Below are 22,177 nucleotides of genomic sequence, written 5' to 3'. Positions count from 1 at the left end.
AATATGCCCCTTTTTATTAAGTCTGGTAATCTAAGAATTAGGGAACAGACACCCTAATTGACGCGAATCCTAAAGATAGATCTATTGGGCCTAACAAACCCCATCCAAAGTACCGGATGCTTTAGTACTTCGAAATTTATATCATATCCGAAGGGTGTCCCGGAATGATGAGGATATTCTTATATATGCATCTTGTTAATGTCGGTTACCAGGTGTTCACTATATGAATGATTTTTATCTCTATGTATGGGATGTGTATTGAAATATGAAATCTTGTGGTCTATTGTTACGATTTGATATATATAGGTTAAACCTATAACTCACCAACATTTTTGTTGACGTTTAAAGCATGTTTATTCTCAGGTGAATACTAAGAGCTTCCGCTGTTGCATACTAAAATAAGGACAAGATTTGGAGTCCATGTTTGTATGATATTGTGTAAAAACTGCATTCAAGAAACTGATTTCGATGTAACATATTTGTATTGTAAACAATTATGTAATGGTCGTGTGTAAACAGGATATTTTAGATTATCATTATTTGATAATCTACGTAAAGCTTTTTAAACTTTTATTTATGAAATAAAGGTTATGGTTTGTTTTAAAAATGAATGCAGTCTTTGAAAAATGTCTCATATAGAGGTCAAAACCTCGCAACGAAATCAATTAATATGGAATGTTTTTAATCAATAAGAACGGGACATTTTATGTTGGTAGTATGGGTGATGAAACTGCTTTAACTCCCATTAATAAACTTGACTTTGGTGACCATCTCTATTTGCACCCCAGTGACACCTCCAATACTCCTCTTGTTACTTTTAAGCTTAAAGGCACTGAAAATTACAAAATATGGAGTAGGTCTATCTTACTTGCCCTTGGAACTAAAAATGAAGTTGGTTTTGTTGATGGTACCTGTGTCAAAAATGTCACTGATGAGGCTTTGTCTAAACAATGGGATAGGTGCAATTCTGTGGTCTTATCTTGGTTGCTTGGGTCCATATCTGATGAGTTATATGTTGGTTTGATATTTTCTGAAAATGCTAGTACTGTTTGGTATGAATTGAAAGAAATGTATGATAAAATAGATGGCTCTATTATCTTTAATCTTCATTATAATATTAGCACTCTAAAGCAAGGGAGTAGTTCTCTATCTGAATATTATCATAAGTTGAACTCTCTGTGGAAACAATATGATGCCATGGCCAATCTGAAAAATTGCTCTTGTGAAGCTGCAGACCAAACTGTCAAACATAACAATATGCTTAAGCTAATGTAGTTCTTAATGGGCCTAAATGACTGCTATATGAATGTCAAAAGTAACTTGTTGCTTAGAGACCCTTTGCCTGATGTCAAAACTGCCTACTCTGTGTTGTCTAGGGAGGAATCCCATAGAGGGTTGACCAACTCTGAAAACAAACCTCAAACATCTGTTTTTCTTGCTCAAACCAATTCTCATATAACCTCTTCTAACAATGCTGTCTCTGACAGCAATGTTCAAAGAAAGGGAAATCAAACTAATTTTTCAAATGGAAACAACTCAAATAATTTCTCTAATAACAATAGAGCTGCACTTAATCCAAATTATAAATGCACCAAATGTCATAAAATTGGGTACACTGTTGACAAATGTTACAAAATTGTGGGATTTCCACCTGGATGGAAAGAAAAACCTTTTAACAAATTTCATAAGAATTCTGCTAATCATAGCTCCTTAAGTGAGGACACTGGATCAGGGTCTGGAAACAATATGAACCTGCCAAATGAACAAATGATGAAGTTGTTGAGCCTAATAAATGAGAAATCTGGTCCTGAGATTGCTTCTGGGAACATGGCAGGTACTGTACTAAACAACAGTAAAAAATTTAATTAAAATTTTTATAAGTTTTTTAAACCCAAAACTAATTTTACAAATAACAAATGCATGGGTTGGATAATTGACTCAGGGGCCTCCCAACACATGACTGGGTCTGATGATAAACTTGATAATGTTATTGATGTTTCTCACCTAAATCTAACTGTTGGTCACCCAAATGGAACTAAAGCCTTTATTAAAAAAATTGGTGATCTAAAACTTAATGAAAAATAACTCTTTTCAATGTCCTGGTCATCCCTGAATATTGTGTTAATCTCCTCTCTATTCAAAAGTGGCTAAAGATAGTAAATTATTTGTTAGTTTTGATGATATTAAATGCTATATTCAGGACTTAAGGCTAGGGATAATTGTAGGGACTGGTGATGTTTATAATGGTCTCTATGTGTTTAATGTAAGTGACTCTGAAAATATGAATGTGTGCCTTCCTGAAAGCAAATGCTACCTGTCCAAACACCTATGGCACAGCAGACTTGGTCACCCTTCTGATAATGTTTTGAAAAATCTCAAAGATAAAATTGACCTTTCATGTAAAGATATTGTTTCTGAACCATGTGACATATGTCATAAAGCTAAACAAACTAGAGAAATCTTTAATGACAGTGATCACAAGTCTGCTGCTATTGGAGATCTTGTTCACATTGACCTTTGGGGCCCCTTTAGGATCCAAAGTAGAGAAGGATTCAAATATTTTCTGACCATTGTTGATGACTACTCAAGGGCTGTATGGACATACTTAATTAAGTAAAAAGATGAAGTCTTTGATCAAATTAAAATTTTTGTGTCATTTCTTGAAACTTAATTTGAGAAAAAAGTCAAAATCATAAGATCTGACAATGGTACTGAGTTTATAAACAATCAAATGGATGAGTTTGTCAAAAACAAAGGTATTCTACACCAAACATCATGTATTTACACCCTACAATGGAATGGGATTGTTGAGAGGAAACACAGACACCTTCTCAATGTGTCCAGGGCTCTCAATGTATCCAGGGCTCTCATGTTCCAGGGTGGTCTACCTTTAAATATGTGGAGTGACCGTATTCTCACTGCTTGCTATTTGATAAACAGGACTCCATCTTCTGTTCTCCCTGGATCTTCTCCTTATGAACTTTTGTTCAAAAAATCTCCTAACCTCTCTCATTTAAGATGTTTTGGTTGCCTATGCTATGCTACTATTTTAAAACCTTTTGACAAGTTCAGTCACAGATCTGAACAATGTGTTTTGATTAGATATTCAAACCAAAAGAAGGCTTATAAACTTTTTAATCTTGTAACCAAAACTACCATGTTTTCTAGAGATGTTAAGTTTTATGAAACTGTTTTTCCTTTCAAAATTAAAAAATTTGCTTCAAACAATCCAGAAAACGAAAATACTTTGAACCACAAAAGTTTATTTGATCAAATGTTTTTTGATGATCCAAACATCTCAAGTCCCAATGATGAGGAGAGAGGACACAATGATGGTGATGGCAGTAGTGATTTTAGTCCTGCTACTAATATGCATCACACTGGTGACAAGAGTGGTGATAACAGTAGCAGTGATGAAGGTCTTACAGCAACACCAGTGGATAATTCCACTTCTCCTGAGGGCAATACTCAACCAATTCAAAATATAAGGAGATCAACTAGAGAGACCAACCTTCCTAGAAAATATAATGACTTTATTGTAGAAGGGAAGGTGAAATATGGGGTTGAGAGATATGTGAACTACTTTTTCTTGAACAGTGAGAATTATGCTTTTGTGTCTAGCTTGAATAAATCTGTTGAACCCAGTTGTTATAAACATGCCATAAATGACCCAAACTGGAGGGAAGCCATGAACCTTGAAATGGAAGCACTAAACAGAAACAACACTTGGGTCATCACTGATTTACCTCCTGATAGGGAGCCCATAGGCTCCAAGTGAGTATATAAAATAAAGTACAAATCCAATGGTGAAATTGAAAGATATAAGGCTAGACTAGTTGCCAAGGGATATAGTTAAAAGGAGGGAATTGACTATGATGAGACCTTCTCTCATGTTGTCAAACATGTTACTATTAGATGTGTGATTACTCTTGCTGTTCAAAATGATTGGTCTTTGTTTCAACTTGACATCAATAATGCCTTTCTATATGGTGACCTATGTGAATATGTATATATGACCCTGCCTGAAGGATACTTTGATGCAAATGACACTAGGGTGTGCAAGTTAAACAAGGCTTTATATGGTCTAAAACAAGCCCCTAGACAATGGTATTTTAAACTTAATGCTGCTCTCACTGAACATGGTTTTGTCCAGAGTGTCTGTGACAACTCCTTATATGTTAAAAATGATGGTGACACCTTTATTGCTTTACTTGTGTATGTGGATGATATTGTCATCACTGGAAACAATAATTCTGAAATTGAGAAGGTCAAACATTTTTTGAAAATAAAATTTCAGATTAAAGATCTGGGAAAAGTTAAGTATTTTCTTGGAATAGAACTATTGAAAAATGAAAAAGGCATTTGCATTTCTCAAAGAAAATATTGTCTTGACCTACTTGATGAGTATGGTCTGTTAGGGTGCAAGACTGCTAGCACTCCAATGAACCAAACTTAGATGTCTCATGTGAATCAAGTGAAAAAGACCCCTTATTGACAAATTTGACTGAGTACCAAAAATTAGTTGGAAAACTAATTTATTTGACACTTACCAGACCTGACATTTCTTTTTCTGTGCAAGTCCTTAGTCAGTTTATGCATGCTCCTCTACAGTCTCATTTTAACCTAGCCTTAAGAGTACTCATGTACCTGAAAGGCTCTCCAGGTAAAGGTGTTCAATTTGCTAAGAGTAATGGTATGACCTTAAATGCTTATTGTGATGCTGACTATGGAAAATGTAAGATTGAAAGGAAATCTGTAACTGGGTACTTAGTCTACTTTTGTGGGTCTTTGGTTTCTTGGAAAAGTAAAAAACAAGCTACCACTGCCAGGTCCTCAACTGAGGCTGAGTATAGGGCCATGGCAAGCACAACCTGTGAAATTGTATGGGTCAAAAATCTCCTTCAAGAGCTTGGTGTAAATGTGGATCTGCCAATTGACCTTTTTTGTGATAATAACTCTGCTATTCATTTAGCAGCTAATCCTGTCTTTCATGATAGAACTAAACATTTTGAGATTGATGTGCATTACATTAGACAAAAGGTTTCAAGTGGTCTTATTAAAACTGTGAAAGTCAAATCTGAAAGTCAACTGGCAGATATTTTAACCAAGGGTGTAAGTGTGACCCAACATGGTTTTTTAACCAGCAAACTTGGACTTTATGACTTATACCAAAAATGAGTTTGTGGGGGATGTTAAAATTATGTTCTCAATCTCATTTTTGGTCTTTGTGTAGGAAGTTATCTTTTGGACCTCTTGTGCAAAGATTGATGGACCTGTGCTGCTAAGATAATAAAGCTGGAGGGGCTAAAGTGTTTCCTTTTGGACTGGTCATGTAAGAGCTAGAGGAGCGTAGCACAGTATGTCTTTATGGTCTCCTTCAAGGGTGCAATGTGTAACTTGCTCTAGGGTTAGTGTGACGATCGCTCCAAATCCATATGGACGAACACATCATTCATCAATTTCATTGCGAGGTATTTAACCTCTATATGATACGTTTTGTAAACATTGCATTCTTTTGAAAAGGCACACCATAAATGAATATTTAAATCAAAGGTTATCGACATCTGATGATTTCTACATATAGACAATCAACATAAATAATAGTTTACAACAGTACTTATGTTGACAATGCAGTCAAAATAAGATACATGGTGATGATTTGGTGAATGCAACGTTTCCTTGAAAAATATGTCATGTAAGACTCCATGCACATAGCTTGTCTAACATATAAGCAAACAGCGGAAGACTTCTAGGGAACCTGAGAATAAACATGCTAACAAGTGTCAACAGAAAGGTTGATGAGTTCATAGTTTTAATATTGCGCATAATCTGTATATAAAAGTGAATCACAAGTTTTCAGTTGTTTCATCCAGAAACGTTTATCAAAATATTCTACGAAATTGAGCACCCTGGTAACTAAACTTAACGTATATATAATTTATACCCTTTGTATAATCATTTTAATAATACACGCAAACCAACGTGTACGCTTCTCAAATAGCATACGTCCGTTAAAAGGCTAGTGCTCTAGCTCGGACGGGGATATCAAGCCCTATGGATCCATATACTACTACTCGCGCCCACCAGTTCTTATAACTGGCAGTTACTAGTTACCAAAGCTAAGGGATTTTCTGTTCAAACTCAGTATAGAATTTAGTATGTACTTGTGTCCATTGTTTAAAATAAAGTGCATGTATTCTCAGCCCAAAAATATATATTGCAAAATCATTTAAAAATGGAGCAAATGAAACTCACCTTAGCAGCACATAAGGTCATTCATCAAAAAGTGACCGTAACTTGGAATGCAAGATTAACCGTAGATCTCAACCTAGAGAACATATGTTGGTCAATACATGTCTAACAAACTAGGTTGGGTCATAGTGTATCACAATCCTAATGCTCGAGATCGACATACAAAAGTTATCCAAAGTCGTTTCAAAAAGTCAATTTTGACAATAGTTCAACAAAACGAGACGTACCTTATATAAGGATTCATTTACTCGGTTGGTACTATTCAAAAATTCAAATTATCAATCTTACAAACAAGTTGTTTAAATATTAATTGCAGATTCAAAAGCAATTCCAATTAACGTCAATCACAATTCAGTTGACCATATCTTTTGATTCGTTCATCGAAATTACGCGATTTCTAAATGAAAAGTTATTGATTTTTCGTCAGCTTTCCAAAAACATGCATATCATATACCTTTTATCAGTAATATATGTATTTAATTCGTGATTCATCATAAACTGTTTAACGACGAAATTAAAGCATACAAGCATGCATAAACATATATACTCGAGCACTAGACATGGATACACTATTAATATTTAAAAAATAAGATATGAATACTCACGTATTAATATTGTGATTCAATATTGTAGGAAAGTACGTAGACGCAACAGAGACCATAAACACTAGATTTGACTTAGAAGTAATACTCCCAAACAATAACCATAACCTCCTTGGCAATAACCCATAATTTCCTTAGCTCTATCCCGCTCGAAAACCCATTTTTGAAAGTGACATGCTCATAACCTCGTCGTAGTATTTTATGTATAATACTAATTAATAATACTAATAATAATAAGATTAATAATAATATTAATCTTAATAATAATAATAATAATAATAATAATAATAATAATAATAATAATAATAATAATAATAATAATAATAATAATAAAATAAATTAAATAAATATTACGGAGTAATAATACTAGAAAAAGAGAGATAGATTCAGTTGAGCCAAAAATCGCGCAATTTATAGGACCTTTCCTGAAAAAGCACCCCATGTGATCGCATGGGGTTTGTACTGGTTTGCCATGCGATCACATGGCAGTAAAATCCAGCTCACAAATTTTTGTTTTCTTGTTTATCGACATATTTATTTATTAATATAATATATATATAATTTATATTAATTAATTATATATTATATTATATTCACGTGGAAGGTTGACTTGTAACTTTAATTCCGATGTCTTGTACCTTGTCAACCGACTAATGTCCCGGTTTCGGTTTCTCGAACGCATCTTCGTACGCTTAGAAAACTAATACTTTACGTTTCGTGACTCGTACCTTTGTCAAATTATAGACTTAAATTTTCCATAAACTACACCACTCAAAGTATATCTTAAACTTTCGAGTGTTTTGGTCATTTACTTCTATAAATCATCGTCTCGTAGTATATACATATACATATATACATTTTCATTTTGAAATAGTATTTTACTGTAACAAGTTACTGTAGCAAATAGTGATTTTCGAAAACACTGTAGCTTTTCGGGTACTGTAGTAATTCAAAAATACTGTAGCAAATTAGTGTTTTACTGGTTCATCTTAAACGTTTTAGTTAACTTATCTAGATATCAATCGAATCAATAATCGAATGTCACCATCATTTACTAAATAACTTGAAATCATATATATTCAAATAGATATATAAACCAATAAGTTTAATGTACGGTATCATGCAATTAAAACTTTGTTACGTTTTCAAGTTATAGTATATATATGTATCTATTTACATATAATGGTTCGCGAATCGTTGAGAACAACCGAAGGGTACTTGAATAGTTCAAAATTTTTGAGATTCGGTTTTACAGACTTTGCTTATCGTGTCGGAAACGTTAAATCATTTAAAGATAAAGTTTAAATTTGGTCAAAAATTTTCGGATTGTCACAGTACCTGCCCGTTAAAGAAATTTCGTCCCGAAATTTGAGTGAGGTCGTCATGGCTAACAAAAAAAATGTTTTCATGACGAATATGAGTTGGTAAATAGAATTTTATCACCATTGAATAATATGGATAAAACAATCCGATTACTCGAAGCGTATGAGAGAAGTTATCGTAATAGAGTGAAATGGAGAATAGAGATTTGTCTTATCTCTTGATGTAGTAACGATTGATTTCTGGAATTTAAGGAATAGAAAATCTTCATAATTTAAATAAGATTTGATTCTTCAGAATTTAAGGAAATTAGGATTTCCTTTGATTAAATGCGTAATCCACCTCGATTGCTATGTTTGATATTTTGCTATAAATTGACCTCTTCCGTTTCATTTATTTTCACCACTCCTATAATCTTCTTTTTTATTTCATACTTACAAAAGATTTGTGAAAATGCTTCATCCAGTTTTGATTCTTGATATTTTCTTGGCTATCATATCATTCATTCTTCTTTTTCATCTGCCACCAGAGGAGGTTATTTTATTCTACTATTACCTTGGGGTTATATTGTTTTTCATTCTCCCGTGTCTTTATATTGCTATACGCATTGATATACACGGTTTATAATTTCGGAGTTGTTTTCGGCCTTTATATTTTCCATTATATTTCGGAGCTTCATGCTTTCGTTTTCTCTTCCTGACTTTAAGTCAAGCGAATAATGGTCCAGAATTCATAGGTATGAATTTCGGAATGAACATAATTAATGTTCTAAGAAAGAAACGGTAATGGCACAATCTGACTTGTCAAATTACCAGAATACCTCGAAAAAGACCGAATGATCAAGAAAAATATTTTCTTGATATGTTTAGAGGTTAAATAGAATGAAAGAGTTATGTAATATGGTTCATGATGAGAGTATGATCTGTGAACCTTTATCACGTTCCATTAGAAACTCAGCATGACTTACTGTAATATAATCACGTTGATCAAGTGTCATTATATTATACTAAATCATGCTTCAATTCCCAACACTACTTCAAAAACATCCATTTTTCGAAATTTTCAGAAATTAGAAACTAAAATAGTTTCTTTTATGATGTAACACAGATAGCGTGAAGAGATAAATAATTTCGAATGATAATAGTTATGAAGATATCTTCAGAAATATCGAAGATATTTATAATGAAAGATATGATAATATCGTAGAATTTCTAATATCGAAGGATGATGAAGAAGATTTGTTCGTAACGGATTTTGATTCAGGAGCAAGGTATTTGATAATGCTAAAAACGAACATATATTTCATAGCATTATTCCTCAAGAAAGACAAGCTTTTAGTTGCAATTGTTCTATTTACAAGTGATATTCGTTTAAATAATAAAAGGTGAAGACAAAAGACAGATTCGACGAATTGAAGACGCAAACGACCAAAAAGGTCAAAAGTACAAAAGACAATCAAAAAGGTTCCAATTATTGATAAGAAACGTCTCGAAATCACAAGAGTACAAGATTCAAAACGCAAAGTACAAGATATTAAATTGTACGCGAGGACGTTCGAAAATCCGGAACCGGGACCAGAGTCAACTCTTAACGCTCGACGCAACGGACTAAAAATTATAAGTTAACTATGTATATAAATATAATATAATATATAATTAATTATATTAATTATATATATATTATATTTATAAATAAAAAACCGTCGGCAGAGAAAAACTCCAAGGACTGAGCTGTAAAAGTAACCTCCGCGACTCGCGGAGTTTGAAGAGGCTTTTGCCGCGAGTCGCGGAGCCCCAAAATTGAAAACTGCCTATAAAGCAAACCGAATTCTGATCAAAATTTCATATCTTTTTCTTCCTCATTCATACGTAAAATTTATATTTATATTTATAATTTATATTTTAATTTTAATTATAATTCTAATAATAAGGGTATGTTAGCGAATATTGTAAGGGTGTAAGTCGAAATTCTGTCCGTGTAACGCTACGCTATTTTTAATCATTGTAAGTTATGTTCAACCTTTTTATATTAATGTCTCGTAGCTAAGTTATTATTATGCTTATTTAAAACGAAGTAATCATGATGTTGGGCTAATTACTAAAATTGGGTAATTGGGCTTTGTACCATAATTGGGGTTTGGACAAAAGAACGACACTTGTGGAAATTAGACTATGGGCTATTAATGGGCTTTATATTTGTTTAACTAAATGAAAGTTTGTTAATGTTAATATAAAGATTTACAATTGGGCGTCCCTATAAATTACCATATACACTCAATCGGACACGATGGGCGGGGTAATTATATGTACGAATAATCGTTCATTTAACCGGACACGGGAATGGATTAATAGCCACTAGAATAATTAAAACAGGGGTGAAATTACATTCAAGGGTAATTGGTGTAATTTTTAACAAAGTAGTAAAACCTTGGTTTACACGCAGTCGATAACCTGGTGTATTCATTAAACAAAGTATTAAAAACTTGTTACAATTCGAATCCCCAATTAGTTGGAATATTTAACTTCGGGTATAAGAATAATTTGATGAGAACACTCGCACTTTATATTTATGACTGATGGACTGTTATGGACAAAAACCAGACGGACATATTAAATAATCCAGGACAAAGGACAATTAACCCATGGGCATAAAACTAAAATCAACACGTCAAACATCATGATTACGGAAGTTTAAATAAGCATAATTCTTTTATTTCATATTTAATTTCCTTTATTTTATATTTAATTGCACTTCTAATTATCGCACTTTTATTTATTGTTATTTAATCGCACTTTTAATTATCGTACTTTTTAATTATCGCAATTTTATTTTATCGCACTTTTATTATTCGCAATTTCATTATCGTTATTTACTTTACGCTTTAAATTAAGTCTTTTATTTATTTAATATTTTACATTAGGTTTTAACTGCGACTAAAGTCTTAAAATCGACAAACCGGTCATTAAACGGTAAAAACCCCCCTTTATAATAATAATATTACTTATATATATATTTGTATTTTTATAAAAGTAAACTAATATAGCGTTGAGCTTTGTTTAAAGATTTCCCTGTGGAACGAACCGGACTTACTAAAAACTACACTACTGTACGATTAGGTACACTGCCTATAAGTGTTGTAGCAAGGTTTAAGTATATCCATTCTATAAATAAATAAATATCTTGTGTAAAATTGTATCGTATTTAATAGTTTTTCCTAGTAAAATATAAACTATTTTATATACACCTCGTACGACATCAAGTATTTTTGGCGCCGCTGCCGGGGAGTATCTTAAAAGCCGGAAGCGCAACGCTAATATAAAAAAAAAAAAAGATTTTTTGTTTACTTTTATTAAAATTCGTTTTTGTAAAAATACGTTTTAAATATTCAAAAATATAAAAAGAAAAACAAAAATATAAGTATTTTTAAGATTTTGTTAAATATTTAAGTTTTATAAGTTTCTTTATTTTTATTTTAGTTTATAAAAATATAAGTTTAATTTTAATATCTTTTATTTATATAAAAATTAAAAACAGAAAATAAAATAAATAAATAAATGAAGAAAAACGCGTTGAAGATAAAACCTGTCAGCTAAAATTCTGAACCCCGCGACTCGCGGGGTTTTCTTTATAAATTACCGCAACTCGCGGAGGCTACCTGACACACGGACAAAAACCCTAAACCAGCATTAATTAAGAATTATTATTAATTATTAATAATATAAACCCTAATTATGTATTATTATTATTATTAGTTTTATTTTAACTTTTACTTTTTATTTATTTTATATTTTGTTTAATTAGTTTTATTAAAATTGTAAAATTAGTAGTTTTATTAAATAAATAATATAAAAATAATATTTTTATAAAAATTGTACTTTTTACAACTTTTTGTATATTTTTATATTTTGTCCCTTTTTAATCGTTGTAGCATAACTTTTGGATTTTTAGCTCATATTTAATTTTAAACTTAGTTTTTGCTATAGTTATTTTTACTCCTAGATTTTTAGGCTTTGCCGTAGAATTCCTTAAGTGCTTTTTCTTTAGACTAAGATTTAGGTGCTCTAGAATTTTGCGACGCCTTTTTAAGTTTTAGTTTCTTTTTAAGTTATTTTCATTTGGGATTTAGTTTTTCCTTGTAAGCTTTAATATTTATAGACCTTTTACTATGTATCAATTATCATTCCAATTAGTAATTTCAATTTGCGATTATAATTTTAAGTTAGTTGTAGTAATAAGGTTAGGTTAGTTAAGTATTTTTAAGTTTTTATAAGTTTCTTTTATTTTTCCGTCACCTTTTATTTTTCAACCATTTTTTTTTCTTTTTCGACCTTTTGCGACGAACTCTTTTTCTCTCTTATTTCTCGCTATTCTAATTTTTAGGACATAGATTTTTATTCTACTTCTTATCTAAATTTCTTAAAATTACGAAAATTTATTTTGAGTGGTTAAATTGATAGACATCAAAATTTTCTGGTTCGTAGTAATAGTTGGATTTGTACGTGGACCGGGTTATTGGAGCCAAACAGTCCTCAATTATATTGAGACCAAACGAATCCTGCCCCTCTGGTGCATCTTTTGGCTATTCGAAACGTGGGCAAAATCAGAAAAGTCTATTGATTGGATAACTTATTATAATTTTTCTTTCCTTTTAAAAACTAATAGGATATTCAGTGAATGCACCGAGCAAGACGTTCATCACCTTTTGTACGTTCACCACCTGTAACTAGATCAAGACATTTAGCAAATATAACCGCCGTTGATTTTTCTTTAGAATCGTCATCCAGTCGACCAAGTACTTCAGTTCAAATTTCCGATAATCCATTTTTTGAACCCGACCTCACAATTGAGAATCCGGAGAATATTCAGGAACGGTTCGTAGATCCTGAACCACTAAACTTTCCTCCGGAACCACCAATCATTCAAGCAGAGATTGTTGAGGAACGAACCATTAAATCAGAATCATCTAGTGATACCGATTCAACAAATTCAATTATGGAGAATTTGGAACCTTTAAGTATGGAAGACCGAATGAGAGCTAAACGCACTGGCCAAGGTCACGCAATTACTCATCCAGACATTAATGCGCCAGATTATGAAATCAAAGGACAAATTTTACACATGGTGACTAATCAATGCCAATTTAGTGGTGCGCCGAAGGAAGATCCAAATGAACATCTACGTACCTTTAATAGGATCTGCACACTATTTAAAATCCGAGAAGTGGAGGATGAACAGATATATCTCATGTTATTTCCCTGGACTTTAAAGGGAGAAGCCAAAGATTGGTTGGAATCGTTACCTGAAGGGGCGATTGATACATGGGATGTTTTAATTGACAAATTTCTTAAACAATTCTTTCCTGCATCTAAAGCCGTAAGACTTCAAGCAGAAATTGTTACGTTCACACAGAAACCAAATGAAACTCTATATGAGGCGTGGACAAGATATGGAAAGTTGTTAAGAGGATGTCCGCAACATGGTTTAGACACCTGTCAAATAGTACAAATATTCTACCAAGGATGCGACATCACTACAAGGAAATACATAGATATAGCAGCTGGTGGTTCTATTATGAAGAAAACCGAAACTGATGCTTACAAAATTATTGATAACACTGCTTCCCACTCACATGAGTGGCACCAAGAAAAAGACATCATTAGATCATCTAAAGCAGCTAGAGCCGATTCTAGCCATGACTTAGATTCCATTTCCGCAAAGATAGATGCTGTGGAGAGACGAATGGAAAAGATGACTAAAGATATTCACTCAATACGAATTAGTTGTGAGCAGTGTGGAGGACCACATTTGACAAAAGATTGTCTCAGTATTGAATTAACAATGGAACAAAGAGAGAATATTTCATACATAAACCAAAGGCCTGGAAATAATTATCAGAATAATTATCAACCGCCAAGACCGATTTACAATCAAAACCAGAATTATAACCGAAATATTCCATACAACAACCAACAAGGTCCTAGCAATCAACAAGTATCCAATAATACTTACAATCAGCAAAGACCGAATTTTCAAAACAAACCACCACAACAAACCGATGATAAAAAGCCGAATTTAGAAGATATGATGACGAAGCTAGTTGAAACTCAAACGCAGTTTTTCACATCTCAAAAACAAACTAATGAACAAAATGCTCAAGCATTTAGAAATCAACAAGCTTCTATTCAAAATCTGGAACAAGAAGTAAGTAACCTAGCAAGGTTAATAGGTGAAAGAAAACCGGGAAGTCTACCTAGTGATACAAATGCTAACCCCCGGAATGAAACAGCTAAAGCTATTACCACAAGAAGTGGTACAACACTTAAACCACCTGAAATACCTGTAACTTCTGATGAAACCATTCCTACTCCACAAGAACCACAACCTGATCAAGATAAGGAAAAAGAACCGGTAGTTGAAAAGGTTAATGAAGATAACACAGTTAAGGATAAACCTTATGTTAAACCATATCAACCACCACTTCCTTACCCGAGTAAAATGAAGAAAGAAAAACTTGAAGCCGAGCAATCCAAATTTTTGGATATGTTTAAACAGATAAATGTAAATCTTCCTTTCATTGATGTGATTTCAGGAATGCCAAGATATGCTAAATTCTTGAAAGATCTAATCTCAAATAGAAAGAAAATGGAAGAACTCTCGGCTGTTACTATGAATGCTAATTGTCCAGCAGTGCTGTTGAATAAGATACCAGAAAAACTATCTGATCCAGGAAGTTTCACAATTCCATGTTTTCTGGGTAGTCTTAGTTCAATAGAAGCATTGGCAGACTTAGGTGCTAGTATAAATCTAATGCCGTATTCACTATACGCTAAACTAGACCTTGGAGAATTGAAACCAACCAGAATAAGCATACAACTAGCCGATAGATCAATAAAATATCCTAGAGGGATAATGGAGAACATGCTAGTTAAAGTTGGTACTTTAGTATTTCCAGTAGATTTTGTTGTTTTGGACATGGAAGAAGATTCTCAAGTTCCTCTCATATTAGGAAGACCATTCTTAAACACGGCTAAAGCAATGATAGACGTGTTCGGTAAGAAACTGACCCTAAGTATAGAGGATGAGAGTGTTACCTTTTCAGTTGATAGAGCAATGCAACAACCACAATCTGCAGATGATACATGTTATTATATTCAAACTATAGATGCACATGCAGAATTATTAGAAGAATTTCCAGAATTACAAGGAACAGGAGAATGTTCTTTAGGAGAAGGTAATGAACCAATTGATGAAGCTGAAATGTTAGCTACACTAATAGCTAATGGATATGAACCAACAACAGAAGAAATTCAAATGCTAAAAGAAGAAGACAGATATCGATATAAATCATCGATAGAAGAACCTCCGAAATTAGAGTTAAAGCCACTTCCAAACCATTTGGAATACACTTATTTACATGGTGAATCTGAATTACCTGTAATAATATCGTCTTCTCTTACTGAAAATGAGAAATCACAACTCATTTCTGTGTTGAAAGCTCATAAACCAGCCATTGCATGGAAGATTCATGATATTAAAGGAATAAGTCCTTCGTATTGCACACATAAAATCCTTATGGAAGAAGGTCATAAAACGTATGTGCAACGCCAACGAAGACTAAATCCTAATATGCAAGATGTAGTTAAGAAAGAGATTATTAAACTGCTAGATGCAGGTTTGATATATCCAATTTCTGATAGTCCATGGGTAAGCCCAGTTCAATGCGTGCCTAAGAAGGGTGGCATGACTGTCATTACAAATGAGAAAAATGAGCTTATTCCTACTAGGACTGTAACAGGATGGCGTGTATGTATTGATTATAGAAAATTAAATGACGCCACCAGAAAAGATCACTTTCCCTTACCTTTCATAGATCAAATGTTTGAAAGATTAGCCGGAAATAGTTACTATTGTTTTCTAGATAGATTTTCCGGATATTTTCAAATTCCAATAGCACCCGAAGATCAAGAGAAAACCACATTCACGTGCCCTTATGGTACTTTTGCTTACAAACGCATGCCATTTGGACTTTGCAACGCCCCTGCAACCTTTCAAAGGTGTATGATGGCGATTTTTCATGACATGATAGAAGAATGCATGGAAGTATTCATGGATGACTTTTCAGTCTTCGGTGATACATTTAAATCATGTCTAGTTAATCTGGAACGAATGCTAATTAGATGCGAAAAATCAAATCTAGTACTTAATTGGGAGAAATGCCATTTCATGGTTAAAGAAGGCATCGTTCTTGGACATAAAATTTCAAAAGAAGGAATTGAAGTGGATAGAGCTAAAGTAGATGTAATTGCTAAACTTCCACATCCCACCAATGTTAGAGGAGTTAGGAGTTTTCTAGGGCATGCCGGTTTTTACCGACGTTTCATAAAAGATTTTTCTAAAATTGCCACTCCTATGAATAAACTCCTAGAAAAGGATGCGCCATTCATCTTTTCAGATGAATGTATCAAATCTTTTAATATTCTTAAAGAAAAACTCACTAATGCGCCGATCATGATAACACCAAATTGGAATCTACCATTTGAACTAATGTGCGATGCAAGTGATTTTGCAATGGGAGCCGTTTTAGGACAAAGGATTGAAAAACGATTTCAACCTATATATTATGCTAGTAAGACGTTACAAGGAGCACAAACGAACTATACAACTACTGAAAAAGAACTCCTTGCTATTGTCTTTGCTTTTGACAAATTTCGATCATATCTCGTTCTAGCAAAAACGGTGGTCTATACCGACCATTCTGCTCTTAGATACCTATTTTCAAAACAAGATGCTAAACCAAGATTAATCCGTTGGATCTTACTCTTACAAGAGTTTGATATTGAAATCCGAGATAAAAGAGGAGCAGAAAATCTCGCCGCTGATCATCTTTCTCGTCTTGAAAATCCCGAATTAGAAGTTCTAAATGAATCAGCTATACAAGACAACTTTCCTGATGAATATCTATTGAAGATAGATTATAAAGAAATCTCATGGTTTGCAGACTATGCAAACTACTTAGTTTGTGGATTCCTTGAAAAAGGATTATCGTACCAAAGACGAAAGAAATTCTTCAGTGATATAAAACACTATTTTTGGGAAGATCCACATCTGTTTAAAAGTTGTCCCGATGGAATAATACGCCGATGTGTATTTGGAGATGAAGCTAGTAAAATTTTAAACCATTGTCACACAGGACCAACAGGAGGGCATTATGGGCCTCAACTAACAGCAAGAAAAGTTTATGAAGCTGGATTCGATTGGCCTACAATTTAAAAAGACGCACACCTTCTTTGCAAATCCTGTGATGCATGTCAAAGGGCCGAAAAAATAAGTCAACGTGATGAAATGCCACAAAATGTCATCCAAGTATGTGAAGTATTTGACATTTGGGGTATTAACTTTATGGGTCCATTTCCAAAATCTAATAATAATCTATATATACTCGTAGCCATTGATTATGTATCTAAATGGGCGGAAGCACAAGCTCTCCCAACTAACGATGCACGAGTTGTAGTCAACTTTTTAAAACGTCTTTTTGCAAGGTTTGGAACACCGAAAGCTTTAATAAGTGATCGGGGTACTCATTTCTGTAATAATCAACTTGAGAAAGTTCTTAAAAGATATGGAGTAACTCATAAAATCTCCACCGCATATCATCCACAAACAAGTGGACAAGTTGAAAATACCAACCGAGCTTTAAAACGTATTCTAGAGAAAACCGTAGGATCAAATTCGAAGGAATGGTCCATTAAATTGGAGGATGCACTCTGGGCTTTTAGAACAGCCTACAAAACTCCAATTGGAACCACACCTTTTAGACTTGTTTATGGAAAAGCATGTCATCTTCCAGTAGAAATTGAACACAAAGCATTTTGGGCTTTGAAGACATGTAATCTTGATTTACATGAAGCCGGACGTCTACGATTAAGTCAACTAAATGAATTAGAAGAATTAAGACATGAAGCATACGAAAATTCGTTAATCTATAAAGAAAGAACGAAGAAATGGCATGATAAAAGAATCAGAAGTTCAAAAGAATTTAAAGGAGACAGAGTTCTTCTTTTCAATTCACGATTCAAGCTATTTCCTGGAAAATTGAAATCAAGATGGTCTGGACCATTCATAGTCAAAAGAGTTTTCCCATACGGAACGATAGAATTGATAAATTCAAATAGGATTGAATTTAAAGTTAATGGTCACAGAGTTAAACATTACATACATGGTCCGATGGAAGTCGACAACGAAGTTAATCACAATTTCGACACCACAGCTAACTAAGTGTGGGGAGAATCAAGTCTTTAAAGGATAATATGTATTTCTGTTAGAGTTAGATTGTCTGTTTTCGTGTAGTTCTCGAAAATGGAACCCGAATGGTCTTTCCCTAGCAGACCCTAAAGAACTAGTCTTCTCCTCCCATTCTGAATTTTTATTTTTTTTAGGTTTTTACGAAATGAAGACTGCCTGTGAACTAAACCATGGTCTAATGCTACACGCTTTGATCACTAAAAGAAATAATGATATACTCCCGAGTGAAATAGTATCAGTAATCAGAGAAAGAATGGACGGAGTTAGAAAAGAATCCAGATGCGAAGATAATAAGTTACAATTTGGTAAAGGAAAATCAAAATCCGCAGCGAAAAGAAGAGCACGACACCTAGAAAGATGTCACAAATGCGGAAAATGGTCACATGGAGGTAAATGTTCAAATAATCAAACCTATTCAAATACCGAATTTGTTACTTTATGCAGAGACGGACCGTTCATATGTTTAGAAGAAAAGACACTGAATGCTCGAGGTTACGCCTATGTAGCCATGGAAAATCAATTAAACCGACTATCTTATGAATGGGATAGATCATATAACTAAGAAATCTATTCCACAGGTATGTCTGTACAGTTTTTATTTTTATTTTTATTTTTAACCTTTTGATAATAAACGCTAATTTGTTCGCTAAAAAGTATTAAATTGGTATTAAATAAAATTAGGTTTGGCGACCGAAATTATTGATATCATTCAAAAATTTATTACATCACTGCGAAATTTAACGTTTATTCTTAAGGTATAAATATCTTTAAACAATCAACCCAAAATATTTCAAAAATTCGTCATGAGTTAAATTAGGTTTTGGAACCGAAATTACTTTACCGAAAAGAGGGGCGCATATTTTTGATAATATTTGATTGATTAAAGTGGGATAAAAAGACAAAAAGATTTTTAAATTTATCTTTACCATATTTTTAAAATTAATATTTAAATCTTAAATTAATATTGTAAATTTTGTAAAAACAATATATTTAAAATTGTAAATATTTGAAAAATTAATATAAGTTTGATATGAATTTATAAAATTTTAAATTAAGTTTAGTATGAATTTATAAATTTTTAAATTAAGTTTGGTATGAATTTTTAATTTTTAAAATATTAATTTTTAATTTTATGTATTTTAAATTTTAAGTTTGGTGTGAATTTTTAATAATAATTTTGAATTTTATATTTAAGTTGTGTGAATTTAAAAACAAAAATTTACTTTATCTCATTAAATTAAGAATATGATTTTTAAAATTCGTCGTAAGTTGAAGACTAGGTCTTTGAACCGAAATTGCTTTACCCGAGGGAGGGACGAGAACTTTTATTATCATTATTTTTAATCTTATTGAATTAGAGTATGCCAAAAATATTGAAAAAAAAAAACCCAAAAATCTTAGCTTTTAAAACAATCGCTACTAAAAGACAAATTTTAAAATTTTGTCGAAGGACGGACTAGGACATCGATCCGAAACGACCTCGTCCTAAATAACAAGGGAAACAAAATTTTAAAATTAAATACTTAATTGTTTTATAAGTTAAAGATTATAAAAAAAAAAAAAAAAAGAGCAAACTCCGCGACTCGCGGAGTTTGAAAGGGAAATCTCCGCGACTCGCGGAGGGACTAAAAATCAGAAAAAAATATAACCGAACAACAGATCAGTCCCAACCCCAAAACAATAAAAACACTGCGAAAATAGCTGCGAAAAAAACCAGAAAACCACCCCCAAAAATCCCAATTTTTAACCGTTAATCACCAAATTTTTTGCTAAAATCATGTTGAGAAGGATGCCATCTAAGAATTACTCAAGAAAAACGGTAAATTTCTACACCTAAACACCATTTAATTCGAAATTTGATGTTCTTGAGCTATTTTTTCCCCAATTTGATTTTGATGCTTTTTAGTGTAATTAGACTTAAATTGTTTATGTATTATGCTTGTATAACCTAGATTGATGCTGTTTAACATGATTAGAAGCCTTAAACTTCAAATTTTGAATAATCTAGGGTTTGTGTTCTTGAGCAATTTGGGGCTTTTTGATATAAACAGGTTATGGCCGATTTTTGTCATGAATTGTTGCTAAATTGAGTAGTGTAACATGTCTAGGTAGTTAAATGATCCAAACTTTGAGCCTAAACATGATTTTGAGAATTAAAGTGGACTTTTTCAAGTCTAAAATTCATGAACTTGATTTTTGAAAGATAATGCCATTTGAGACTTGTTTAATTGCTAGTAATGATTATTTTGACATGTTATTTGAGTTGAATGCTTATGAACTTGGCGAACATTTTCGTATATGCTTATTTGAAAAAGTGTAGATTTGATAAAAATGTGAAAATGAGCTTAAGTTTGATATAAATTGATAATGTCATTGTAATTATTTTGATTGATGATTTTGCTGACACTAATGCATATTTGGATGCACAAAAATTGTGTTTGATGTGTTTTGCAGAATGAAAGGGGTGAATCTTCATCCCAAGCCCGCAATGCTCCTGCTGAGAATTTGGAACAACAGGAGGTGGATAACTACTACAAGCAGGATATACCTCATCCAGTCATGACCTTTTCCGATATGCACTTGGAAGAGTTGCACCCGAACCTGAGATTTGACAGACTTTGGATAGATTATCCAAAATATCAACGGGGTTTGCATACTCTTCATTCTAAGGTTGTTGAGGTACCGAGGGTCATAGAATGGGGACCCTTAGAAGCTGTAGAATTGGCCGGGCCAATTAGGGAATTACTTGTACAGAGGTATGGTAATTCTTCTTTTAATGACTGGATATGTTTATTCACCATACGTAGACCTGTATATAAAGTATGGTGTGAAGAATTGTTATGTAGTATAGAGTTGAATGATCGGGTAGCTAGTTTAACCGATCGTTCTTTTATTAGATTTTTGTTAGGCGGTTCGATGCGCCACATGTCTTTACTGGACATGGCTCAGGCTTTACGTATATATACGCCTGAGGAGTTAGCGTCTGCCGATTGTAGAGGATTGATACTAAACGGTAGAAAGATAGATGAGAATTTTGATACACACGGTGTGTGGAGTCAAATGACAAGCCATCACCGTTTCAAAGGGGGAAATTACTCTTATTTGGATATAGATAGAGCCGAATTAAGAGTGATACATAGGTTTTTAGCTAATTCGATTACACAAAGGGGTAAAAACAAGGAAAAAGTAAATGAACAGGATTTGTTTTACCATATGTGTATTCGAGACCCACAAAGCGCTGTAAGTATACCATATTGTGTGGGTTATTATTTATCAGCTATGGTTCGGGGGATGCGACCACATAGCATAATAGGAGGTGGTATTTTTATTACTTTGATTGGTGAATATCTCGGTGTGGATATAAGTCGGGGGGGATTATTACTAGAAGAGCCGGAACCCCGCGATACTATAGGTTTAAATGTATACCATGGTGCGAAAGTTTTGAAGAGGCGAAATAACGCCGCAGTACGATACCATGGTAGACATCCACAGGTGGAGAGAAACCAGCAGCAAGGTAATGTAGGAGGGGGGAATGAGATGCAAGAAATGCATAGGTTTATAGCTTCTCAGGAATACGAAAATGCTAGACAGAGAGCATTTGAAGATTGGCAAGTTCATCAGAACCAGATCATAGCTCATTGCCAACATATAGGTAGAAACTATATTCCTACACCGAAACCCATCTTCCCTCCTTGGTCGAT

General features: G+C 33.1%; 2 protein-coding genes across 2 annotated transcripts; both read left to right on the top strand.

Annotated features, from left to right (window-relative positions):
- Nucleotides 1-717: 717 nt before the first annotated feature.
- Nucleotides 718-1,275, top strand: LOC139864698 (uncharacterized). The gene has a single exon (XM_071853270.1). The coding sequence runs from the start codon at nucleotides 718-720 to the stop codon at nucleotides 1,273-1,275; it is 558 nt and encodes a 185-aa protein (XP_071709371.1).
- A 6-nt stretch (nucleotides 1,276-1,281) lies between these two features.
- On the top strand, nucleotides 1,282-2,617 carry LOC139864697 (uncharacterized). Its single transcript, XM_071853269.1, has 3 exons — nucleotides 1,282-1,834; nucleotides 1,943-2,016; nucleotides 2,201-2,617. The coding sequence occupies exons 1-3, from the start codon at nucleotides 1,282-1,284 to the stop codon at nucleotides 2,615-2,617; spliced, it is 1,044 nt and encodes a 347-aa protein (XP_071709370.1).
- The last annotated feature ends 19,560 nt before the right edge of the window (nucleotides 2,618-22,177 follow it).

Source organism: Rutidosis leptorrhynchoides, chromosome 8, assembly GCF_046630445.1.
Source record: "Rutidosis leptorrhynchoides isolate AG116_Rl617_1_P2 chromosome 8, CSIRO_AGI_Rlap_v1, whole genome shotgun sequence".
NCBI classification, from domain to species: Eukaryota; Viridiplantae; Streptophyta; class Magnoliopsida; order Asterales; family Asteraceae; genus Rutidosis; species Rutidosis leptorrhynchoides.
The sequence above is the reverse complement of the archived record's forward strand: the minus strand, read 5'-3'. Positions and strand labels throughout refer to the sequence as shown.